Genomic DNA, 27,944 nt, shown 5'->3' with positions numbered 1-27,944 from the left:
TCGATCGTAATTCTGGGCTTTTGAGACTGGGGCCGCCTTCTCACCATCGGATAGCTCCTCAATTCTAATCACGTAGGTTAAATGGACCTTGAACCAGCCCTCAGGTAGAGAGAAAAATCCCTGACCTGGCCGGGAATCGAACCTGGGGCCTCCGGGTGAGAGGCAGGCACGCTACCCCTACACCAGGGTGCCGGCGTTTATAAAAACGCACACGTTGTCATTATCTGTTCATAATAATTAGTGAAGATATTAAATGAAATACAATATCAGTTGAGCCTGGAGTGATGTGCAACTTTAGTGAAGCACACTTCATTAGCTCCATGTTGGAAGTTATGTGGATGATTTACTCTCGAGCAGTAGAAATACTTTGTTATATTTAATGCAAAATAAATGCCATATCAGCATTACTGGTACAGTATGTATGCAATAGTTAGTTGGTAAATAATATCAATACAGTAATAACAATCATATGGCCTCGGCTACCTTGTGCAGGCATTTTAATTCAGTGTCACCTGGCTGCCTGCTCATCAATTTCAACTTTTTGCTTTTACTGGATGGCATAGTAAACTGAACCTCTCTTGGATGTCTGTGGCTGAGTTTTAATGAATTTTGTCATATAAACACCAAATTTGTCGCCAGAGATCTTTTACATCTGATAGTGTATGACATGGAGTGTCGAATGGACTTCCTTCCAGCTTCCAGAAATCCAACTACCTCTGGAGGCTGACACACTACCATTGATCCACAGTGGGAGTTTCTTAGTTGGTGATGAAGTGTTAGCTCAGGATAAAGTAGCTTTGTGACCTGCATCAAATCCATCTATGGACTGATGATCCAAACTTAGATATAATGGCTGTTCTTATCTACAGTGACCAAATTATGTTAAAGTTGTTATCTTGACTTTTATTGCTTTCTTTGCTTTTTCACTAAAAATTAAAAAGGTATCTTACCACCTTTCATCTCCCCTCTTAAGCAGTACATTCTCATAAGGTTTTTTTCTCCCCTCATTACAATTATGGTAACACAGTGCCAGAATTTATTTCATATAGTTAAGTTTAAAGAGATCTTCTACCTTTGTGCAGATGCTCTCAGCTGGGCTTAGTGGCTCAGATGGTTGAGGTGCTGGCCTTCTGGCTCCTTGGCAAGTTCGATCCTGGCTCAGTCCAGTGGTATTTGAAGGTACTCAAATATGTCAGCCTCGTGTTGATAGATTTACTGGCACATAAGAGAACAGCATGTAATGCTCCCAATCCCTCTTTCAATCCACCCATAAATCTTGCACAAACAGTATTTATGTGGCACTTAACAAAACTGTTACACGTACTCTGCCCTCCACACACAACTTTCCTTCAGTTGAAGTGTTCATGGCAAAAATTTTGATTTGTATCTTGCATCCTGCTATATAGAATAATCACCAAATGGCGAGTGGAGAAAATCCCTTTAACTGTCCACTCATGTCATCCATCCAGGCCAGCTGTGATTCGTGAAAGAATTATTTCTGCATAGGAAGACATGTTCTATATCAGTATTTTCTTTCCTGCTTGTAAGCTGTGAATATTTATCGGAAAGCTAACATAATATGTGATTCAGTCTCGCTCAGGCTTCTCTCTCTTTATATTAATACAAATAAAAAGCATACTTGGTATAGAGTAGCTTAATTTTATTTTTCCATGCTGGTGAAATAAAATACTGCACTACTAGCAAATGCTCTTCCAGTACAATTTATTATCGTTGATTTTAACTGATTACATTCAACTTCTTTCTTTACAGATGCAACCAGTAATGAACGTGAAGAATTATTTATTCAGAAAATTCGTCAGTGTTGCGTTTTGTTTGACTTTGTTGCTGATCCACTCTCTGATCTAAAATGGAAAGAAGTGAAGCGTGCAGCACTACACGAGATGGTGGAGTTCGTTACTACTCAGAGAGGGGTCATTACCGAAGCCATCTATCCTGAAGCTGTGGATATGGTGCGTAATATGTATGATTTGGAGTGATTTGTTTTAAAATGAAAGCATGTCATATATTTTGAAAAATTAAAAAATAGTTAATTGACTTACAAAATTAAGCATGGAATGCATGCAGTGCATTAATAAGATCAATATGCAATTATGTACAATACCTTCCTTTTTTTTTTTTTTTTTTTCAGCTGTTAAATTTAAAGCATAATATATTTGCGGTTTATGTTGACTTCTTATGACCTTGAGCCTAACGCTCATTCTCGCACTAACAGAGATATTCTTGATGATGATGATGGTGATTCTTGTTGTTTAAAGGGGAATAACATCTAAGGTCATCGGCCCAGATATTCTAACAAAACCATCGGAAGATTCAAATTGTCTTTCTGTGGACACTGGAAAGAAATGTGTAAAGTTATCTTCCCAAGCCCTCCCCTGTGAACCATGTGACCTTACCGCAGTGAGGAGGCTTGCGCATCCAAATGAAGCAAGATAGCCAAGCTGCAGGTGCAAACATATCGGATGGGTATCTGTCGAGAAACCAGACTAATGAATGGTTCATCGATGAGGGGGGGTGGGGGGGGGTAAGCAGCCTTTTGGAAGTTGCTAGGGCAGTAGTCTATATTATTGACTGATATGGCCTTATAATAATACTCTACATGGCTAAGGGGGCAATCATCAGGAAGATGGATACCGACATTCTGTGAATCTGAGAATGGCGTGCTGGAAGTATGAATTGTTGTGGTAGGTTTGAGAATCTGAAAAGGGAGGTTGACTTAAGATAGATGTAGTTGGTATAAGTGAAGCAAGTACATTGTCAGGAAGAGCAGAATTTATGGTCAGGTGACTCCAGAATTATCAACACAAAATCAAACAAGGGAAATGCAGGAGTTGGTTTAATAATGAATAAGAGAAAGGGCAACGGGTAAGCTACTACGACCACCATATAATAAGAGATTATTGTTGTCAAGATATACACCGAACCAGTGCCCTCCACAATAGTGCAGGTCTATATGCCTACCAGTTCAGCGGATAATGAAGAAATTAAATGAATATATGAAGAGAGAAGATTTAATGCAATATGTAAAAGACGAGAATCTAATAGTGATAGGAGACTGGAATGCAGTGATAGGCCAAATAAGAGAAAGTAATACAGTAGGAGAATTTGTATTGGGACAAAGGACTGAAAGAGGAAGTCTGCTGGTTGAATTCTGCACCAATCATAATTTAGTCCTTGCAAATACTTGGTTCACACATCTAAAACTATGGCTGTATGTGTGTGCGAGACCTGGAGGCTCGTGAAGGTATCAAATAGACTTTATTATGATTAGGCAGAGTCAGAAACCAGGTGTTGGAATGCAAAACTTCCCCGGGAGCAGACGTGGACACTCGCCACTACTTGTTGCTCATGAAATGACATCTAAAATTGAAGAAATCAAAGGAAGGAGTGCAAGGAGATGGGATCTAGACAAGTTGAACGAAAGGAGTGTGAGGTATTGTTTCAAGGAACATGTTGCACAAGGGCTAAATGAAGAAGCTGAAGGAAACACAGTAGAGGAAGTATGGACAGACGTGAAGAATGAGGTCAGGAGCGATGCTGAAGAAATGTTAGGAACAAAGGAAAGATAAATAATAATCAGTTGATGACTCAGGAGATACTAGACCTGATTGATGAATGACGAAAATACAAGAATGCAAAAAAAAGGAAGTGGGCAGAAAAGAATACAGGCGATTAAAGAAGGAAGTAGATAAAAAATGCAGGACAGCTGAGCGAGAATGGCTGAAGGAGAAGTTCAAGGATGTTGAAGGTTGAATGGTCCTAGGAAAGGTGGATGCTGCATACAGGGACATCAAGGAAACCTTTAGAGGAAGGAAATCTAGATGTAAAAATATATTAAAAGCTCAGATGGAAAACCACTGAATTTTTGATGGAAGTTCCAGTTTTAAAATTACAGTGTTTCGTGGTGGTGTCGTGAACAGTGGAGCTCATGGGGAGGAAGAAAATTTTGCTGAAATAGACTTTATTGTCATAAAGCAGCAGGAAAGATGAAATTAGACCTGAAATAGTGTAGTATAGTGGGAAGGCAGGGATGAAATAGCTTTATAGAATAAAAAGATTAGCATGGAGTGTTGGTAAAGTACCTTCAGATTGGACAAAAGCAGTAATTGCACCTATCTATAAGCAAGGGAACAGGAAGGATTGCAGCAACTATCGAGGTATCTCCTTGATTAGTATACCAGGCAAAATATTCATTGGCATCTTGGAAGAGAGGGTGCAATCAGTAGTGTAGAAGAAATTGGATGAAAAATCAGTGTGGTTTCAGACCAGAGGGGCTGTCAGGATCAGATTTTCAGTATGCGCCAGATAATTGAGAAATGCTACATGAGAAATAGACAGTTGTGTTTGTTTCATAGATCTAGAGAAAGCATATGACAGGGTACCAAGGGAAAAGATGTTCACCATACTGGGGGACTATGGGATCAAAGGTAGATTGTTAAAATCCATCAAAGGTATTTGTGTTGACAAGTGGACTGCAGTGAGAATTGATGGTAGAATGAGTTCTTGGTTCAGGGTACTTACAGGAGTTAGACAAGGCTGTAATTTTTCACCTTTGTTGTTTGTAGTTTACATGGATCATATGCTGAAAGGTATAAAAAGTGCAGGGAGGGGTTCAGTTAGGTGGAAATGTAGTAAGCAGTCTGGCCTATGCTGACGACTTGGTCTTAATGGCAGATTGTGCCAAAAGCGTGCGGTCTAATATCTTGGAACTTGAAAATAGGTGCAGTGAGTATGGTATGAAAATTAGCCTTGTGAAGACTAAATTCATGTCAGTAGGTAAGAAATTCAACAGAATTGAATGTCAGATTGGTGATACAAAGCTGGAACAGGTAGATAATTTCAAGTATTTGGGATGTGTGTTGGTAATATGGTGAGAGAGATTGAATCAAGGTGCAGTAAAGCTAATGCCGTGAGCTCACAGTTACAATCAACAGTATTCTGTAAAAAGGAAGTCACCTTCCAGACGAAACTATCTTTGCATCGGTCTGTTTTCAGACCAACTTTGCTTTACGAGACCGAAAGCTGGGTGGACTCAGGTTATCTTATTCATAAGTTAGAAGTAACAGACATGAGAGTAGTGAGAATGATTGCTGGTACAAACAGATGGGAACAATAGCAGCAGGTACTCGGAATGAGGAGATGACGGCTAAGTTAGGAATGAACTTGATGGGTGAAGCCATACACATAAACCGTCTTCGGTGGTGGGGTCATGTGAGGCGAAATGAGGAGGATAGGTTACCTAGGATAATAATGGACTCTGGTATGGAGGGTAAGAGAAGTAGAGGGAGACCAAGGCGACGATGGTTAGACTCAGTTTCTAACGATTTAAAGATAAGAGGTATAGGACTAAATGAGGTCACTGCACTAGTTGTAATTATAGGATTGTGGCGACATTTATTAAATTCACAGAGGCTTGAAGACTGAATGCTGAAAGGCATAACGGTCTATAATAATGATGATGTATGTTTCGTGAATAATTTTTGGATAAAATGGGAAATATAATAGGTAGGACTGTTTACGAAGTTAATGAATGGTCTGATGGGGACGTCAATTGTGTGAATGTTTGCCAGTGACGTCTGGGGTTCATGTGAGTAATATTTGGGAGATATATTTAAATTTTGTTGGTGGGATCTTGGTTTATTTTAGAGCAACTGCTGTTAGAAAAGAATTGTTCGTTTTTATTGATATAAACATTCTTGTTCAATAAAACAATAGTATTCACTTTGTTAGCTTTTGTAATAAATATATTGTTATTTTTTATTTTCGGTTTCAGTTTCAGTTCTGAAGTGTGCTTGTCGGAAATGGTGGACTCTGTGGAATGTTGATTCTTTGATTGTGTTGTGTAATTTTTTCCTAACTTTGAACCTTATTTCATATTGTTTATCAAGGGGCAATTTACAAATGGCAAGTTCAGTTTCAGCTATGGTGGTTATAATCTTGTTTTGGGTAGATGAATTTGTCCAATTATGTTTTGGTCCTTTTCTTAAAATATCCTCTTCGGGTTTGCTGAGATGTAAGTGGGTGAGATTCTTAATTGGTCGGAGGAAAGTATTTAAATTAATAAACTTCATTGTTTGTCCGTATTGAACTAAGATAATACCAATATAATGGTCCGTTATTGGACATTATAAATTTTCCAGCTAACTCATTCTTTTCTTATTACTCATTCGGGACAAATATTTTAGGTTCCCTATGGGAATCAATATCTACATCAAATGAACTAAGATTACAACATTTTATTATAATTTTGGGTCCACCTTATTCAATACATAAAAATTTGTTGCATCGATGTAATTACAACATATATTTTTCAATCAGTACTAGTTGCGACGCCCTACTGCGTCGTCATCAGCTGCATAGAAGTTTGTAGAAAAATTGACAATCGTATAAGTTTATCAACACCAAATTCATCACAATTTAAAACCATATTGTTAACAATGAAACTGTTAAAAATATACTGATATATATTTTCAACAAGTCGAAGACTTGCGAGTCTTATGCTGGTTTGCATATGTTTTTATCAGATTGTGGCATAAATTTTAGAACGCAAATAAATATCTCTGTCCTTTCTTGACTGTCACAGTTCACACTTATGATTCCTGCTGTCTTCTCGCCCATAATCACACCCCTTATTATACTGCCCCAGTTTAGGGAGAGGGATCAATGTATCTTAGAATTGTAGTAAATTTGGTAGGTTGCAAGAAACTAGATTGCAAGGACCACTGGTTTTGTAACATGACAGGCAGACAGGGTAGGAAATAACACGACTGGTAGTGTTTTCATTCTCACAAGGGAATGGTACGTAGTCCGATGGTGAATGTCAATTTTATTTTGACATATTTTTGAAGGTCTTTTAAAGCTGAAGCAGGTAGTGGGGGCATATTACTAGTCCTTTTTAAGGTTGATGTTGGAGCTTCAAGTATGCAGTGCATGCCTTGAGCAGTATTCTACATGCTGGTACACGTCAGCACCCTCAGTCGGCTGCTGTCTTGCCTCACCTTCCCTCTGCGTGCATTCCATTTTTCATTGTCCCTCACCACATATGGCTGCCTACAACTGTGTATACGGAATGGCGAGTGCTATTCCAAATGGTCAAACTCTTCTTCTCAACAGTTGGCTGTACCACATCAAGGCGAGCACACTGGATTCATTGCTTGTTATGACTGCTTGAAACATTATTTCGGCTCTTATTAATGCCTTCAGCGTTAATATTCAGGAAGTTAGAGCTTTCTGACAAATACCAAATCAAGGATACACAGATAAAGGCAAAGGTTGCTGCTATTTTGGAGGAAAAGTGCAAAGTTGTTCAAGAGGAAGAAACCTTTTTTGTTGATTCAAAAGACATCAGGGGTACCATCGCTGAAGAAACTTAAACATGAAGATGGGTTTAATGAACATAATGTCTTGTGGTGGATGAGGACGACCTTGTAAATCAGTGGAAGATTGATTCCGAATCATTGTTGGACATGTATTAAAAAAATAAAGGAACAAGGACCTATGTACGCTGTACGGAAATTTTAAAAATCTTGGAGCCAAATTTATGGGGTCGTCAGAACACAATAGAGAAAATATGCAGTGGTTCGAACTTACATGGAAGATTAGTTCACAAATGCAAAGACTTGTTATTTATATGTCACAAAATTGGACATTTAGCATTGGATTGTTGAGGGTAGAGAGTTGTTTTTCCCCAAACACTTTCTCCAGACGGACTCCTACTTGACAAAACTTAAAACGGCGCTTGAAAATTTGGTTCTGTAAGGTAACCAAATTCATCGGTAAAACATTTAAGACATAAAGTAGTTAATCATTTTATTAGATTCATTAATGAATTGCAAGAAGAGAAAGAAATCCCATAGTCTCAATATCTAGAATTCAGACCAGTTCCGATTCAAATATGAAATGGCAACACACAATAGCTATGGCTTTTGTGATGTGAAAGACATTCTTCCTACACTTGTTTGCCGAATAATTTTACTTAGTTCCACACAGTGCAATATCTCATTTATAAAGCTGGAGAAATGGGAAATTTGTTCTTGATCATTTTGCAAGAAATTAATGGGAAGTTTGGACCTATGGTACAAGAAAACATCAGCGCGTATGTGAATGCCTTCAAATATGTAGTCATTGATTGTTCATCTTCTGAGAAGACTGGGGAAAGCGTGGGCATGTACGTGACAGGTTCTAAAATATTTTACATCCGCAATTTAAGGAGAACGGAAGAAACCTTCTTCTCTTGGATTATAATTAGTCGACTGCTAGTGAATAATTGATTACAAGCTGACCAATGCTAAAACATGCTTGGAAAGTGGATGGTTATTCGATTGCTGACAATATACAAAATTTTATACTGTCCCGAAAATTAGTTTTCATGATTTGACTGATAAAATGTGAGCTAGAATTGATTGTAACAATTTTTTTGTTTATAAAGTGTGCACATTGTTCTGTTGTGTTTTGCTATTCACATTTTGTGCTAGATTCTCACTATCGTGCCATGAACAACAAACTTATACAAGACCGTGTTAGAATCAAATAATTTCTTGAACAGTGTGAATGTAATGGTGACAAAGATGTTATTTGACTGTGTATTATTTGTGTGTTAGGTAGTGTTTTGTTAAAACCATTATTTACCCTTTATTCTAGTCATAAAGAATATTTGTAAATAAAATATTTCAAAGTATGTCAGACCATCTTAACTCACAGTCCTATGTACGCAACTGTAGGCAGCCATACATGGTGCAAGGCAGTGGAATACAGAGAGTGGGCTGAAGGAAGGCGAGGCAAGACAGCTGCTGGCATGTACAGCATTATTCAGTATGTGCTCTGCGAACGTGGAGCTGCAAATTCCTCCCCCTTAAAAAGACCTAGTTAAAGTATTAGAACTCCGCTACCTCTTGAAAAGACCTTTATGAATATGTAAAATTGGAATTTGCTGTCTGACTTCGTACCAGTCCCTCGTAAGGCTTTTATTAACTTTTAATTCTTACACACTTCACACACACTCCGTAATATTCAGTTTTGCACTCTATCACTTACAAACTGTCACAATCATACAGTTTCCAGTTACGTAGACATAGTTTCCAGTACTGCACATCATGCACTGTCTGCCACAAAACACAAGTCACTGGCTCTCGCTCGCCGGTCAAACACTTCAACAGTCTTCCTACAATCCACGTTGGCACAGCACAACGACATGAATCACTCCTGACTTCACCGAAGACAGACTCAACTCCACAAGAGTATAGAATTCGGTCCACCAACCACACTGGATTCTGTACTGCATTCACCTATCCACCTGAGCTCATCCGGTCTGCCTTAAATAGGGCGGCCGGTTTGTCGAGAAGCTTCTCAAAAGGAGTTGTCTCCAGAATTCTTTTGATTCGGAATGTTCTGTGTTTATCATCCACGTCTTTCCATACTGCCAGATGCCACCAGGGAGATGACAGAGTGATGTCATTGAGGATCTGGCTTTTGCACCCCAGAATAGTTCTACTGTTTGTTTGGCCACTTGGGATTCAACATCTAAGTAGCAACGTCGATGGCTCCCAGGTGGAGCTGACCCATCGTCTCCCTCCCCAATATCTTACACAAAATTGCGGACACCACCACATTAGCCCCTTCTTAAGGCTGCTTGTCTCGAGCTGCTCCATAGTATGGCACCAGACGATCAAGACGAACAAGCATAATCTTCCCTCGGGGAGGCCACCGGACCCTATAGACGATGACGTTGGTCATTTTGATGAATGTATGGACCTTTCCTCGATGACTGAAGCTTTTGGCGATTTGCCCTTCATCTGCAGTGGTTGATAGAGCCAAACTCGGTCACCTTCTTGGATACCCACAGAGTTTGCCTGCAGGTTGTAGTGGTTTTTTTTTTTTTGTCCTGTCGCTTCCTACCCTCAGATGTTGTCGGATATAGTGGATGTTGTTTAACTGGTCCACCAACTCCCTCACATAGTCAATCACTGACTGTTTCATATCTGGTATCAATTCAAACATTGGGTCATATGGCAAACGAAGCTCTTTGCGGAAGACCCTGTTGGCAGGCATCTTGCCTGTCGTCTTATGAGTGTATACTCGGTTGGTGTTCCTTGTTCCTTTGTGAAGTGCTCCACCATGCCGCCTGATTAAATGTGGAGAGGTATCGTACGGGTCTTCCGAACTCCGAGGTATAACCTTTTGCATCAGCATCAACTTGAAGTTTTACAGTTTGCTTTACATCGCACAGACATATATAGTTATAAGCTATAAATTTCATTTCAATACAATATATCAAGTAAATGATATTACCTAAGTCTTGGGACTAGTTTCAGCCACTTAGTGGCCATCTTCAGCCAAATAAAATTAAACAGTTATGTGATAACTAAAACATATGACAAAGACAATGTTGCAGGAATAATTATAACATTATATTACATAATAAGAACAACAAAATTTATGGTTATGATCTTCTTGTCATGATTTCATGTCTTAAAGTTCACTGAGGACCTCAGGCAAAGAAGTAAATCTAAAAATGATAGCCAGAATTATGAACGAATAAACATACAGGAAAGAAATTTAATTTTTTTTTCTGCTATGGGCTTTACGTCGCACCGACACAGATAGGTTTTATGGCGACGATGGGATAGGAAAGGCCTAGGAGTTGGAAGGAAGTGGCCGTGGCCTTAATTAAGGTACAGCCCCAGCATTTGCCTGGTGTGAAAATGGGAAACCACGGAAAACCATTTTCAGGGCTGCCGATAGTGGGATTCGAACCTACTATCTCCCGGATGCAAGCTCACAGCCGCGCGCCTCTACACGCACGGCCAACTCGCCCGGTAAGAAATTTAAAAGGAGAAAAATTATTTATGAGACTCACCTCTAATATCTGATGGAGAACAACCACTGACTTACTGGAAGAAGCAGACAGGCCATGTAGAAAGGAGTGGGTAGGGAACAAGCACTGACTTGTTGTAGAAGCAGGCAGTGTAAACAAAGGAGTAGGTAGGAGGAGGAGGGGGGGGGGGAGGAGGGGAGGGATGTCTAAGGTGGGGCTGAAGGATGTGGAAAGAAAGACTGCTGCTGGGAGGGGAATTTAAAGAGATTATAAACTAAATAATTATTTTTATCTGAGACACTAAAGATAGGAATTAAAAGGTTAAATAAAATGTTAGATTTCTCTGAAATTTTATTTAGATTGAAGTCAGGATTGAAAAACTGTTCCACATGGATAAAACAATTTTCCGTATTATAGAGCAGGGGGGCTTTTTATATAACTTTGCGAATGTTCATATCTTGTTTGATATTAGTGAACTTATGGTTAGTATCATCCATGTGCTGTCTCATGGCAGAAAATCTGTTATATTTCAGGGCGTTAACATGCTCTAAGTATCATGTATGGAAGCTCCTACCTGTTTGACTGACATAAGATGCGTTACAATTATTAAAATTCAGTCTATAAACACCTGACTTGGTGAACTTATTGCTATGATTAACACTTTCAACACTACACCCGTACGGGATATGGGCGCGCTGCTTTCCTGCTTGTGGACGGCGCCCGTATGTGATACGGGCTTGATTTTCTTGTGTGTTTATATCCAGCTGCACATATCGCATACGGTTCCCGTCCCTTGGTTGGAGGTAATACTTCATCTAGTGACCACTAGAATGCTGCAGTTATCGGGAATTTTGAAACGATAAACGGGGTATTTTCTCCTTGCCGTGACCTCTACCGAAGCACTTAGTGTGCCGTGTGCTGCGCACGCCAAATCTGTCACGCTATCAGCTGTGTTACTGTGTAAACATGTCTTCACGCCGGCTCAATAATAGTAATGTTTTGGATATGTTATCGGGAGAAGCGGGTTCAGAGATGGATAAAAGTGATGACGACCCTGCTTACGAACCAGATAATGTATCAAGCGATAGTTCAGGTAAGATTTTTATTTATTATGTCACTTTGGAACGTAAGTGTTTAGCTGTATTATTTTACTCCGAATACAAATAATAGAAATACTTTGCCTACAGAAGTTTGGGTTTATTTTTTTCGTTTAGACAAAGAGATGCAGGCTGATATTCACCTGTGCCGGGAACCTCTGCTAGATCATCTGAACCTGATGATGAATGGTCAGAAACAGATGACCAACCACAGGTACCTGTCTTGCAGTCGGCATCTGGTTCTACTCAGTTTTGCGTGGGGAGTGACGAAATGGATTGTTTCAGTAATTTTTCGTGACGATGTGATCAAAAATAAAAAACAGAAACTAACAGATATGCAGGTACGACAATTGCGGCAATGAAACGTCAGGGCAAACTGAAGGAAAATTCCATGTGGCACCAGTGGTCTGCAGTAAAACTTCAGAAAATTTATTGTTTTTTTGCAAAAAATTTTGCATATGTGTGTGATGAAGCTACCCAAACTTAGTGATTATTGGTCTGCTGATCCCTTTTATCAGACAGGATTTGCCAGTCGATTGTTGAGTCATGATAGATTTTCTGGCATTTTATTTATGTTGCACCTAAATGACTATGCCACCTTCATCAAGAAGGCGGAACCTAATCATGACCCACTACATTTAACCCAGGCCTTTCTTTGATTATTTTATGCACAAATGTATTGCCAGTTTTCAGCCGTATGAAACCTAACAATAGATGAGGCTATATGTCCCTTCCGTGGTCGAGTAGGGTTTAGGGTTTATATGAAGAATAAGCCCAATAAGTACGGTATGATAATGTATGTACTTTGCGATGCGGCAACAGGCTACGTACTGAATTGTGAAATTAATACGGGATCCGCAGGGAACATTGACAACAGCATTCAGGCTCTTGTAGATAGATTATGCTCACAGTTTTTCAGTAAGGGCCACTGTATTTATATGGACAGGTACTATACTAGCACCTCCCTACTGAATATGCTGTGGCAAAAGAAAACCCTGGCTGTTGGAACTGTCATGAAAAACAGGAAGGGTTTACCACCAACGTTCAAGACAAAGAAATTGAAGAAGGACGAGATGATATTTTTCAGGAAAGGGCAGCTTCTTGCTGTGAAGTGGAAGAGCAAGCGGGATGTTTTATGCTTTTCAACAAAACATAAACCGAGCTTGATAGCTGCAGTCGCTTAAGTGCGGCCAGTATCCAGTATTCGGGAGATCGTGGGTTCGAGCCCCACTGTCGGCAGTCCTGAAGATGGTTTTCCGTGGTTTTCCATTTTCACACCAGGCAAATGCTGGGGCTGTACCTTAAGGCCACGGCTGCTTCCTTCCCACTCCTAGCCCCTTCCTGCCTCATCGTCGCCATAAGACCTATCTGTGTCGGCGCGACGTAAAGCAAATAACAAAAAAAAAAAAAAAAAAAAAAAAAAGAACATAAGGCTTCCACTATACTTGTTTCTGGTAGATCGAAGGGTGGTGTCATACAGAAACTAAAGCCTGAAAGTAACGTCATCGATTACAGTATTAAATAAAACTGGTGTTGATAGAGCAGATCAACTGAGCAGTTATTACCCATTTGCACGGAAGACAATGAAATGGTAGAAAAAGCTCTTCTTCCATTTGTTCCTTATGTCTGTTGTGAATGATTTCATTCTATATAAAGAGATCTCAAAATCAAAGATAACTCTTGTGGATTACATGAGAGTGATCATAGTTTGCGGTTAGCAGCTAAAGGAGGAGTAGACATCTCAAGGCTGGAACCTACTCCCTCCCCCTGTGTTCACAGGACGTTTGCTCGCGATTTTCCAGAAAAGGTTCCTCCAACGAACAATAAAGTGAATTCTACTCGTTATTGCAACGTATGCTCAGACAGGGGCAAGAAGGAAAGTGGTAAGCGCATCAGAAAAGAGAGTAGATGGTGGTGCAAGGAGTGCAAAGTAGGACTGTGTATAGTCCAATGTTTTCAGGACTATCATATGAAAACAAACTATTTCTAAATAGGTAAATATTTTATTCCACTGCATTTGTGTTTATTTGTGGCCTAAGTAGTCGCATTAAATGATCATTTTTTATTGTTTGAGCAAGCTTATTGGTATAACCTCAATCTAAAAAATTTTTTCCGTACTAATTTTTTCATGTTTTTCACAAGACTAGTATAATTAAATTACTTCAGATATTCACTTGTTGATTAACATCTTCATTTTGGATGGTTGACACCTTTATATGGTACAAAAATCATGCATGTGATATGTTTCGCTGTTCCATAATGTTGTTTAGTCCTCAGCCCAAAGGCTGGTTGGATCCTCAACAGTTCCGCCATCAGCTGTCATAGATGGCCTAGGCATCACTGAAGAGGCGTACTAGGGAAATGAGGAGCGAGGTAGTTTCCCGTTGCTTTCCTTGCCGAGCCAGAAGTTGCTATTACATATCAGTCTGCCAAGCCCACTGAAATGCATGCACTAACTGAACCTATGAGCAATATTTTCACACCATTCATAGCAGGGACTGGCTGCAAAAGGAATGGCATTACTAGCATCATTCATACCTCAGTCACTTTCATTTTGTCCAAGCCAAGGATAAAGCTGAGACAGATCAGTGAAAGTAACAAAATTGCTCTAGCCCATACAGAAGACACAGTGCACTGTAAACACTAGGTCCTGCCAGCAAAGGCACTGTTCCATAATAACGTGTAAAAAATTAGCAAAAAGACCCAGTTCACAGCTAGGATGCATGTTAAAATATGGTAGTGTTGAAAGTGTTAATAGAATTGTTATTGTGTATACAGGGCCTCTCAGGTTGCGTGCAGTGTGCACGGTGCAAAAGACGACTTTACTTGCTTGACCAGAGTGCAGACCCCCACTCCTCGATTTGGAGCAATAGCGCTGTCTCTCTCTTTCCCCACGCCTGTCTCGCTCACTCCCCCTGTCTCCCTCTTTCCCCACGCCTGTCTCGCTCACTCCCCCTGTCTCCCTCTTCCTCACTTGCTCTGTAGCACTCCAAATCCGAGCTGAGTTGAGCCAAGCTTAGCCGAGTAGCCCAGAGACGAAGCGTTGGTGCGAGCCGAGCGGGACCGATGCACTGTGCACAGGATCGCTGCACCGCTGTTTGCACGCGTGAGATTTTGGGCGTTTGAGAGGCCCTGGCATAAAATATCTGTATTTCTGTTACAAGTTTTGAAGGATATTTTGACGTCTTGCTTTTTAAATATGTTTGTGATTTGGTAGACTTGTTTATTATTAAACATAAAAGTAGATAAGAAGATGCAAGTCTTTCTTTTGTTAAGGTGGTTGAAGGTTGGTGTTTATGTTTATTAATGATTTTCTCTATAGAGGAGCTGTTGTAGCCATTAAATTTAGCTATACTGTGAATGGTTTTTAATTTGTTTTTAAGTTCTTTTTTAGACAGTAGGATGCTAAAAGCGCGTTGTACATTACTATGGTATGCTGCACATTTATGGGCATGTGGATGTATGGAATCTTGATGGATTGTGTTAGCGGTTTGTGTTGGTTTTCTAAAAATCTTACAGCTCAATGAGCCAGGTTTCTGATGACTGTTAGATCTAAATATTATATTATTATTCTGTCTGTCTGTTAGGTCATCAGCCCAGAGGCTGGTTGGATCCTCAAATAGCACCACCAAAGGTTGTGCGGTTATAAGGAAACCGCAAAAACCAATGGCAGCACCAAAATGAGGCATACTAGGCAAGATGAGGAGAGAGGTAGTTTGCCATTGCTTTCCTCACTGGGTCAGAAAGTGCTAATGCAGCACGAATGACCCTATGAGCAACACCTTTCATAACACTCAGATGCACTAATCGTGCTCTGAATGTCATTACTCAGCACCACCCATACCCCAGCAGCTTCCATTATTGTCACAGCCATGGATAAGACTGGGACTTGAAGATGGTTTTCCGTGGTTTCCCATTTTCACACCAGGCAAATGCTGGGGCTGTACCTTAATTAAGGCCACGGCCGCTTCCTTCCAACTCCTAGGCCTTTCCTATCCCATCGTCGCCATAAGACCTATCTGTGTCGGTGCGACGTAAAGCCCCTAGCAAAAAAAAAAAAAAAAAAAAAAAAAAAGACTGGGACTTCGGTGGAAGCTACACTTTACTCTGGCCTGTGCCAAGAGTTGGATACAAAAGTACTGTATCCATCATGAAATGGCAGCAGGCAAATATTAGTATTATTAATATAATATTATTAAATATAATACAAACACATATAGCTCTTATGGCAACGATTGGATAGGAAAGGGTTAGGAGTGGGAAGGAAGTAGTCATGGTTTTAATTAAAATACCCCGTCATTTGCCTGGTGCGAAAGTGGGCAACCACAGAAATCAGTCTCCAGGGCTACTGACAGTGGGATTCGAACCCACTATATCCTGAATGCACGCTAACAACTGCGTGACCCTAACTGCACGGCCAACTCGCTCGTTTTTTTATGAAATAGTCCATGGCCAGGAGCAGGTAGAGATGTCGTGCGTGGGATTTGGGAAATAGCCCAGCGATGTTAATGGCGATCATCTGTAAAGGTTCTCCGACATTGTACTTCACCATCCGGACCCTGCTCCTGATACGTAGGCCTCGGCTCACAGCCAGGTGTCGCACATCTGGCACGTGCTCTCAACATCGTTCCTTAGGTGCACCCTGCAGTAGCACTGTTGGACACCGTCTAAAGTCTTGTTGACTCCCAGATGGCCGGCAGTGGTGCCTGTATGCAGTTTGATCACCACTTCTATCTTCATGCTCCTGGGGATTATCTGCTGGAGAATATGTCTTGTAGGTTGTGCTGCGGTCTGCGATGTCCTTGCTGTCCAATCATTGGCCCGAATTGACATCTCCAGAATATGCCCGATGCCACCATCCTTCAGCTGCTCCCTCCTCAAAGCAGCTGAATTCCAGCCATCAGCAGCAATGGCCCTCACGGCCCAGACATCTACAGCGCGTGCTTGCCTCTCCACCTTCTGGCAGTGTGCGCAGTTCTCGGGGCATAGCCATCTGGAGAGAGAATCAGCGTTACAGTGTCTCCTTCCTTGGAGGCCTTGTACCCAACAGGCCATCTGCCCCTCCAGGTTGCGGAAGCTCAGAAACCATGTCAGGACAGAGTGGTCAGTGGGCTCACATGGAATGACTGCCAGTACAGGTACTTGTGGAAGTGCTTCGAGATTTTCACAGTGTCCAGCAGTTCCTTGATGCTTCACACAGTAGTTCCACTCGGCTTTGGACAGCGTTTGACTATAGTACGTGATCACCTTTTCCTGGCCATCCTGCACTTGCGATAGCACCTCATCAATCCCCACATTGTTAGCATCAGTGTCCATGATGAATTTCTCCCCAGGCATAGAATATCCCAGGATGGGTGCCTTGTACAGAAACTCTGCCTCTGCTGACTATTGGAACAGACTTCTCTCCTTGGTGATCCGCGTAAGGGACTTCGACATGTTGGTGTAGCTGGCTATAAACTGACAATAGTTGGTACAAAGGCTGAAGAATGTCCTAATTTCCTGCTTATTCTTTGGCACCGGCCAGTCCCTTATGGCTTCTAACACGTCAGGATCCATGTCTGTGGCTACTCCTTCTGACGACACAGTGTGGCCCAGGTAGCACACCTCCTTTTGAAATAGCTGACATTTTTCAGGTTTCATCTTTAGATGAGCCCCTTAAAGTCTCTGGAACATTATCCAGAGATTTTAGATGATTTCCCTTAACGTGCACCCCGCTATGGTGATGTCTGGATACATGAGGCAGGCGTCCTGCATCAATCCTCTCAGAGCGGGCTACATCAGGTATTCGAAGGTCACTGGCAAATTAGAGTAAACTGGTACATCTTCTGCCGTCTTCTTGTTCTCTTCTGTATGTAGCACCACTTGACAGTGCCCTGACTTGAGGTCCAAAGTCAGTATCTTGTGGGCTCCAGGTAACATGTCCATGTCGTCTATCTGGGGCAGTGGGAAGCTTGGTAACGTCATTCAACTTGAGATAATTGATGCAGAAGTGGAGCTCACCATTCTTCTTCTTCTCCTTCTTCATCATGACAACCGATGACCATTGGCTGTTCAGTTCCCCGATTACTGTCTGGCTCTCCATGCGTCCAGCATCCAGTGGATTTCCACCTTCACCAGAATTCCTTGTTCGGTGGTAATCGGTATGGGTTCCACTTGCACACTGTCTCCTCGTTTGGGTAACTCTAGCTGTGCCATCATGATCACCTGTCTGTAGGCGGGTATCACCTCTGTGCTAGGAAGTGCTAGTTTTGTTACTTGGGGTTACATTCCGGGGCATCGAAGCGTTATCTCTTGCCTACCAAGCCACAGCACTTGTCGTGCCACATTGAAAGTCGCCTCGTATGCCTGTAGCGTAGTTAGGCTCAAGATGACCTCATCTATGATAGCAGCGATTACGGCCCAGATTTGCTGGCATTACTAGTTACAGCATCAGGTTGAATAGTGCCTCCATTAGGACGTGAATGGTGTCTCCCGAAGCTGTTCGCAGAACAGAGGTAGAGCCCTGTACTTATGCGGATATCCGCTAAGTTAGTGTCTTAGTGGATACAAACTGTATAGCAATGCGGATAATTTTGCTGATAATTTCTGAATAATGTTTATTGATTTTCATTCAGGTATACTCTTATTTTTCCTGGTGATTAGGCGATTGGGGGAATGGTGATAATATAAAGAGCCTTGAGACCATAAAGCGGTAAATCTAACCTGAGCCTACCTGGCTCCTGACTGCAGTTAATGGAAGGAAGGAACTGGTGCAGAGCGGATGCTGATATTATTTTGTATATCTGCGCAGGGCTCTAAACATAGGGGCAGTTGGTCCCCACCCTTCACTGTCCCTAGGCGATGTCCAGCTTGTTGATAACCCTGATGTACGACACTGTATCTATCGTGATACAGCATGGCCTGTTGCTGAACCACCCGTTGGCAATCAAACTGTCGTCACTCCGCTCGGTGACCATGTTTAGTATGAAGCGAAGGGTTGGTAGTGACGGCGCTGATGAGTGCCTCTCCTCGTGAGCCATTACTCGTTTCCCTGTTCGGGGCTCGCCGCCATATGGCGGTTCTTCCACTGGTGGCTGTGCTCACCGCAATTTCAGAAGGTGATATTGCGGGGACCTTGGTATCTTGACGGTTTCACGCATCACTCTGCTGTTACTGAGAATTCATCAAGTGCGTCATTGACTTTGCCAGCTCATATCCTCTGTGACAGTGCTGTGGTTCCCTTCATTGCCTCCTTCCACAGGGCTGTTGTGGGGATCCCTCAGAGGTTATTCTCTCCACTAAAACTTAGCCTTTGACGGATCTTGGCGTTGCAGAGTCCATTGATGAATGTATAGGCTGCCTTGCACTCATTGTTGTCCTTAGGAAGCCTGTCGAGAGCCTTGTGGCCTAGCTGCTTGACCTCGGCAGCAAATTACTGCAGTATCTCACTGGCGCACTGGGTTCTCCCTTACTTGGCTAGGCAGATTAGGCAGCTGCCAGCTGGTAGTGACCGTAGCACCCATCAAGTGCTCCTACAGATTCCTCACAGGTAGGGGTGTGATTATGTAGTGTTTATTTTAGTGCTTACTATAATGATTTTGGTGCTTATTTTGTAGAAATACCAGTTATGGTGCAACCATTTTCAAATATTTTTTTTTTGTAATATGTGAAGCCATCTCTTTTCTGTTTCGATTCAGTTTTTAACTCTTACAGGTGATTAATTTAAAAGTTCAGAGTGGAGTGCCGAGGATTAGGCGCGCTGGGAAGTGGAGACAGCGAGTGCAGTGCCCGCAATGAGAAGCAGGTATAGTCGGCTCAAAGAAACGGCATGATGATGCCTATAGAAACTAAACGAAACTGAACTCACCGGCCACATGGATGCTCTGGACAAATAAGTAAATGAATAAAAATATAAATAAATCAACTAGGAAATTAAACTGAACTCGCCAGTATTTACAGACGATGCTGAAAGTGATCTCCTTCAGCTGCAATGCAAGCTTCACATCTTGTAATGAGATTTCGAAACACACTTTGTAGTTCATGGACACCGATAGAACGCACAATGTTCCTAATTTCAATTTTTAATTCTTCTGCAGTTTGAGGATTATTCCTGTAAACTTTTTCTTTAAGATTTCCCCATAGATAAAAATCACATGTGCTTAAATTAGGTGAACGAGGGGACCATAAGCCTTTACTGATGATCTGATCATCATCAAACACTTCCCGAACCGTTGCATAGAGCTACGCGTTGTTGGGCCATTGCACTATCCTGCTGGAAATAGCCGTATCTTTTCTCTTCTTCAGTCAGTTCAGCAAAGAATTGTTCCAGAATGTTGTGAATATAATGGTCAGAAGTAATCGTGTCCTAAAAAAATATCGGACCGATAATTTGTCGGGCACTGATAGCGCACCACACACCCATCTTCACATCGTGCAGAGGTCTTGACTGTAAAATGTGCGGTTTGTCTGTATCCCAGATTCTATTGTTCTGTGAATTGACATATCCACTCAAATGAAACCATGCTTCATCGCTCATAAAAAGAAAGTTTGGATCCACAATACCGTCATAGACACTATTCATTAGCCAATTGCAAAATCGTATTCTTGCATTGAAATCTGTAGGCAGTATGTTATGGACTGAATGAGTCCGATAAGATCGTAAATGTAACAATTTTGTTGGATTACGTGCTGAAGAAGGTAAAATACCACTTTCCTGAGGTACTCTCCGAAGCAACTTGTGTGGACTGACCTGGAGTCTTGCCTGTATATCTTCTAACCTCTCCTGTGTGAGAGCTGTTCCCCTTCACTTCTTTTTCTTATTTATTATGGAACCAGTACTATGCCACTTGTAGACGAGCTGTTGCACGTAACGTTTTGATGGTACTGTCACACCGGGAAATTGTTTATGGAATTTTTGAAGGTATCTTTTAACTGGTTTACTCTTCTTGTGCAAATAACACTCGACCAGAAATATTCTTTGCTCTATAGTGTATTTAACCATCATAATAATAACCTCACAACACACCTTAAAAGTCCAATAGTTTCTAGCGAACTGAGGGACAGAGTGCTAAACAGCTGCGCGCTGTCAGTGAACACTTCTTATCTGGCCAGTGTTGACACAAGCCATATGGCACTCGCTCAGGAATTCCCACGGCATGCGAGCAGAAGTCTGAACTCTTAAATTATTCTCCCTGGTTCTTCAGTCTGCCAAAACTAATTTTGAGTAATAAATTTATGATCTACCTGAAAAAGAAAACATATTACACTTAAAACTGAAAATTAGTTTTGGCAGGCTGAGGAACCTAACAGTTAAACATTATATTTTATGCAAAGCAAATAGTCCAATAACAAAAATTGGTTACTAACCATTATTATTGCATCTTAAATTCATATTTATTGGCACTTACGAAAATAAACCATGGAGTACTTTTGAACACTGCCTAACATTCATGGCACTGAATAAAAGGACTTTTAACAGTTTTCATACTGGCTCACAACAAGCTACTCGTCCATCAGGTAAAACCTCTTCATACACTGAAAGCCCCCTCTCACTGTCAATGTTCGACACAGAAAAACACAGTGTACGTAGATATTTAGAAGCAAAACTGTTGTGATCCTCAAGCATACCTGTTAAAATGCTGCTTCCCAAATCGCATTCACTATTTCCTTCTGCAGATTGTTTTGCTAGGTTTTGTAAAACCCGGTAACCCCTTAAGATATCCAGTTTTGTGACACCATTTAGTGCAGCAATGTTTTTTACTTTATCTAGGATGGTGTTGTTGACAGGGTAGCTAAGAAGTGAAGATAGATAAAGAATTTGGCAGTAGGTTTGAAAACCTTACCTGCAGGATCATTTTTTAAATTTTTCTTATAACTTGGCAACAGTTTTCTCTGCTGCTTGCTCCATAATACTTCTGGGTGTTTCTTTCCTCTTTTTGCTTAGTATAGCAAAGACACTGGTAACTTCATCACTTAATATGGACTTTTCAATGAGTTGCCACTCGAAAGAATTAAAAACTCAATGGTTCCACCTAATCGATACAATTGTATTTTTAGTTCCTTTAAGTGTACAACATCAATACAGAAAATACAGATGATTGCTTGCAACGAGTTGCCACTCACTTAATGATTCGTGGAGCTTGGGTTATAATTTGTGAGTGAATGGATAGGTTGCTCCCTCCGAAGTAGTGATTAGCTTTACGACAGAACTGCAGTGTTCTTTCGCAAATGTTGCTTCATAATTTATAGTCTTAATTTTTCCAGGAATAAGATCACTATAATACGCATGTGCAGCTGAATTTGAATTGTTTCTCAGCTCTTTGAAATAGCCAGATATATCTTCCAGATATTCTTCTATATAGAGGACAGACATCATCCAGGAATCCCAACGAGTTACAACCAGGGAGGGAAACGCCTAGGCTGATTTTTCACCATCTGGATACTTATCCCTTAGTTATCGAACATAACCATGCTTAAAGTTTTTGTGTGCTCAGGAAAGAATTTTTTGTTTCATTGAGACATTTGTTTGTTTTAAAGTCCACTGGCATATATTTCCACAAATCTGTCTTCATTTATGATTTGTTGGACAAGGATGAGAGTTCAAAATAAAAAATCTCTTTATTTGCAAATCAGGTGTCTACCTCGGTGGCAAAATGGTGCACTAAAATACATCATTGTCAAGCACTAAATTTTAAATCAACAAGAGAAGAAAATTTTCCTATAATGCAATATTATACAATTTACAGTAACATTTTTTTTCTATTAAACACACAGCTCATCCTTAATAAATTTATATTGTTTACAAAATTCTACTTATAATATCTCCTGTACTTGCAAATATAGTCAGCTCATGTACAGTATGTGGAATTACTTCAAATAATACTATAGAACTGGTATAAGATAAAATTTACATTGCATTTATTTATTTATTTTTTACCCATATTGGAACCTAAGTAGCATAACGACCTGCTGCGTCTTAACCAGAGCCCCTTTGCCACCATTTTTCAGAGTTCCTGAAGGACCTTCACAGCTACCCTAGCGGTCCCGGGGCTGTCGAAGTCTCCACTGTACTTCACCCATACAGGCAGTCCCCTACTTTGGCTGCCCAAACTCCTTAGACCAGGGGATGGAATTAATTTATTCACACACATATTTTATTTACAATAACCTGCACTGGTCGAATGCCCTCTAACATTTAATTTATTTTCTCACCCCCTGCGGGTGGGGGGCGCACATGTAGAATACACCCGCGGTATCCCCTGCCTGTCATAAGAGGCGACTAAAAGGGGCCCAAGGGGCTCTCAACTTGGGAGTGTGGATTGGCGACCACGGGGCCCTTAGCTGAGTCCTGGCATTGCTTCCACTTACTTGTGCCCGGCTCCTCACTTTCGTCTATCCTATCCGACCTCCCTTGGTCAGCTCTTGTTCTTTTCCGACCCCGACGGTATTAGAGCATTCGAGGCCTAGGGAGTCTTTCATTTTCACGCCCTTTGTGGCCCTTGCCTTTCTTCGTCAGTTACTTCATTTTTCGATGTGATGGACCCCTCCTTCTTCTTTTTTCTCTCTCTTTACCTCTTGTGGTTGGGGGACGCAGGCAAATAATACACCCACGGTATCCCCTGCCTGTTGTGAGAGGCGACTAAAAGGGGCGACCAAGGGATGATTGAATTAGAACCATGAAACTACTTTTGATTCGTACCATCACGCGGGGAACACCATGGGTTGCCTGTACTTGCGAGTAGTACCACTATATTAGGTATGAAATAGGTTTGTGATTAGTAGCAGAAAAGAGTAGCTTCTCCTGTGGGTTTCAAGTTCCCATGTGTCGTACCCATGTGAGCAACACCGCGGGTCCGGGCGTTGCCTGTGAGTTGTATCACTATATGAGCGACACCGTGGGTCTGCGTTGCCTGTGATTAGTACCCACCATGTGAGGAACACCACTGGAATACCGGCATCCGTGACTAGTACACTTAGGTGAGGAACCTTATCGGTTTGCGTTGGCTATGAGTGGCGCCATTGTGTGAGAAACACCATAGGTCTGCGTTACCTGTACGAAGTACAATGCTTGTGAGTAGTACCATCATGTGTGGAACACCGTGAGTCTTTGCTACTTTTGATTAGTACCCCAAGATGACAAATACCATGGTTCTACTTTCCTTGCGACCTGTACCATATTGAGGGGCCTTAGACCTGGATTTTGGACCCCTTGAGACATCAAGCATCCTCGATTCAGGACTGTGCTTTATAAGTGGTCCCTTGGTCAGTAATACTATTATTTATGACCTTTTTTGAGTTGGATCCACTGTTTTTTGTTTGTTTGTTTTTTTGGTTTTTTTTGGGTTCATGTCCATCCATCTGTCTATCCATCCGTTCGTCTGTCCATCCATCCATCCATTTTTTTATTTTGGTCAGTGGTTGATTTTGAACGTTTTGTTGTCATTTCATTTCGTACCATTAGGGGCCGATGACCTCGATGTTAGGCCCCTTTAAACAACAAGCATCATCATCATCATTTATTTTCTCTGTTGCTGTTTATTCCCTTCTTCAATATCTGTACAGATTTTGGAAAAGGATCTAACACTACCCCTGGTATACTGTTCCGCTCCTTCACGCCCTTCCCAATGAATGAAAATTTACCACAATCGCTTCTGCTAAAATTCCTTCTAATTTTATACAGGGTGTTTACAAATTAATATCGGAGATTTAACGCCTTATAATATTGAATACGTTAAACTTACAGTTATACATTATATGTCAAATGAAAGAGCAACTCAAACAGTTTTGTTTGTTGGCACCAGTGCGCATGTACGTGGAATGGTTTCGCCGCAATCCGCTAGACAGCGGTAGTAGTACATCGTTATGCCAGTGAAGTGGCGCACCATCTTGATGGAAAATTAAGTTCTCTGGCTCATTTTCTTCCAACTGAGGGAAGAGCCATTGCTCTAGTGTATCGAGATAAGAAGTACCAGTTACAGTACGTTCACCATAAATGAATGGCCCATAAACCTTTCGCCGGGATACGGCACAAAAAACATTCACTTTAGGGGAATCTTGTTGCATTTGTACCAACTCGTGAGGATTTTCTGAGCCCCAGATGCGCACATTATGAGTGTTTACATGTCCACTAAGGTGAAAGACCGATTCATCACTGAAAACAACACGATTCATAAACTCATAATCATGTAACAACATGTCGTTTGCGAAGTTGGCACGTAATCTGTGGTCTGCCGGCTTTAGAGCCTGTAATAACTGTTAACGGTAAGGACGTAGCTGTAAGCGTTTTCTTACAACTTTCCAAACGGTCGACGCAGGAAGTTGTAATTCACGACTAGCCTTCCGGACTGATTTCTTTGGGCTACGAGTGAATGACTCTCTCACTCGCTCAACAGTCTCTTCACTTAATCTTGGTCGTCCCTTGCTCTTCCCTTTACAAAGGCAACCGGTGTCTTCAAACTTATGATACCATCTGCGAATGTTATTATCACTTGGAGGATCACAACCGAACTTAATGCGGAATGCACGTTGCACAGTAACTACAGATTCTGTCTTTGCAAACTGCAAAACACAAAAAGCTTTCTGTTCACTAGTCGCCATCTTTGCTACTACCGCTGTCTAGCGGATTGCGGCGAAACCATTGCATGTACATGCGCACTGGTGCCAACAAACAAAACTGTTTGAGTTGCTCTTTCATTTGACATATAATGTATAACTGTAAGTATAACGTATTCAATATTATAAGGCGTTAAAACTCCGATATTCATTTGTAAACACCCTGTACTTTTGCCGATATAATTATTTTTCAACTGAAGCCTCTCATCACGGATATCTTCCCATGCTTCTTCTCCTGTATAGGCTCGATGTAATCCTGCAAGTCAGGTTTTCTCCCTTCTCTTACTAAAGTTTCCCACTCAAGTTCCTTTAACATTTCTGATACACTACTCTTTCTCCTGAAATCCCCTGTTACAAATCTTGCTGCTTTCCACTGCACACTATCTATTTCTTTTATTAGGTATTCTTGGTGAGGATCCCAAACACTGTTTGCATATTCCAATAATGGACGAACCATACTTAAGTAACTTTTCTCTTTTAATTCTTTGTTGCATCCTTTAAGCAGCCTCATTATGACATGTAATGATCCTTATGCTTTCCCAACAATGTCATCCACATGACCCTTCCAGTGCAAATTACTTTCAAATCTCACACCTAAGTATTAGCACTTGCCATCTTTTGGGATAACTACCTCATTCAAAGTACAGTATATTCAAATTCAGTTTTAAAACTCCTGTTTGTAAAAGTTGTAAGAGTTGATTTGCATCCATTAACCTTCATATTATTTTCTTCAACCCATTGTTGGATACTCTCAAGGTCCCTTTGTAATTCTGAACAATCCTCAGTGTTATTTATTTCCCTACAAACAATTATGTCATCTGCATACAATCTTATTTTTGATGTTATATTGTTCCCTAAATTATTTGCGTATATTAAGAAAAGTAACGGACTGATTATACTACCCTGTGCAATTCCCTTCCAAACTTTCTCTTCCTGCGATACATTATTTCCTACTTTGACTTTCTGAACCCTTGAATTTAGAAATGTTTCTATCCAACGTGTAACCCTTACGTCCAATCCTATTCCCTCCAATTTCTTTAACAATATTCCATGTTCCACTCTATCAAAGGCTTTGGAAATATCTATGGCTATACAATCTAACTGGCCACCTGAATTCAACTGATCTGATATGTCCTGGTGAAATCTCACCAGTTGTGCCTCACAAGAAAATTCCTTCCTAAGTCCATATTGGCTCCTCATGAACCAATTTTTATCATCATATATCCCTCTGATGTACTTTCATATTAAACTCTCCATTATTTTACAAACTATACTGGTCAGGCTGATTGGTCTGTAGTTCTCTGGTTTTCTTTTATCACCCTTTCCTTCATAAATTGGTATTATTATAGATTCCTTCCATTCCTTTGGTATTGCACTATTATTTATGACATAGTCAAAGAGAAATTTTAAATAACGCACTATGTACCATCCCATTGTCTTTAATACCTCCCCAGTAATTTGATCACTTCCTGCTGCTTTTCCTTGCTGAAGCAGTTGGATTTCTCTGAGAATATCTTCATTTGTGAATGAGAAGCTTCTTGTCTCCCTATGTGTCTCTCCCTCTCTATCTTCTGTTTCAGTTTCCAACTCCTGACAATCTTCTACTGAATCTCTGAATTCCCTACTAAATAGGTTTGCTTTCTCGGTATCTGTTAAATAGTGTTCACCCCCTTCTCCCACCATTGTAGGAATTTGTATTTGTTTTCCTTTAGGATTCCTGATATATGAATACAGCTTTTTCCATTTCCCTTTGTGGTCATTACCCTCTTGAAGTATGCCATTCATATAATTCTCTTTTGCTTCCTTTTTCACTCTATTCAGTTCAATCATTAGCTGTTTTCTAGTTTGTCTACTCTCTCTACCGTCTTTGATTTTTCTGTTTACTATTCTACATTTTCTTTTTAATTTTCTTATCTCCTTTGTATAATAAACAGGGTCTGAGGTCATTTTACTCTTCTTAACAGGTACAAATTTCTTCTCTCTTTCCCAAATGATTCCTTTAAATTTAGCCCAAAGTGTATCCACATTACTCCCTTCACTTATCCAACAACTGAAATATGATTTAAGGTAAGTGCCTTAAGGTAAGTTTCTGTTAAAGACCCTCGAGTATACGAACACAACTTGGCATGTACATAGCTCCATTCATTACTATTACCATAATGTTTTTATAGTCCACTGAGAATGTTGTAAAAACTTCTACTAATGCCTGACAGCGTGCAACCACATTCACATTTTTGTGAATCTTGACTCCTGCAACAAAAAGTGTTGAAGGGCTGCCATTCTCCTCAGAAACTTGGAAGGGGATAACAAAAACTGCCTCACCCTTTCTGTTCGTTGAATATCTTATTAAGGGTGCTTTGTTTATTCCTCAGTATATTATGAAGTTCACAGTTTAACTGCTGAATGTTGTCCCAGTGGAACTTCAA

The 27,944-nt window shown here is 40.8% G+C and overlaps 1 protein-coding gene across 4 annotated transcripts in view; it reads left to right on the top strand.

Annotated features, from left to right (window-relative positions):
* Positions 1–27,944, top strand: part of LOC136863938 (serine/threonine-protein phosphatase 2A 56 kDa regulatory subunit delta isoform) — a 766,800-nt gene that overhangs the window by 295,858 nt on the left and 442,998 nt on the right. For all 4 annotated transcript variants that reach the window (XR_010859229.2, XM_067140384.2, XM_067140386.2 and 1 more), the window contains one exon: positions 1,771–1,970. Coding sequence is in view for 3 of the 4 variants with exons in the window: in XM_067140384.2 (XP_066996485.1) it covers positions 1,771–1,970 (200 nt within the window). In the remaining variant the exon portion in view is untranslated. The remainder of the gene's footprint in view (positions 1–1,770; positions 1,971–27,944) is intronic.

Source organism: Anabrus simplex, chromosome 2 (genome assembly GCF_040414725.1).
Source record: "Anabrus simplex isolate iqAnaSimp1 chromosome 2, ASM4041472v1, whole genome shotgun sequence".
In the NCBI taxonomy this organism is placed as follows: domain Eukaryota; kingdom Metazoa; phylum Arthropoda; class Insecta; order Orthoptera; family Tettigoniidae; genus Anabrus; species Anabrus simplex.
This window is presented reverse-complemented; position numbering and strand designations above follow the sequence as displayed.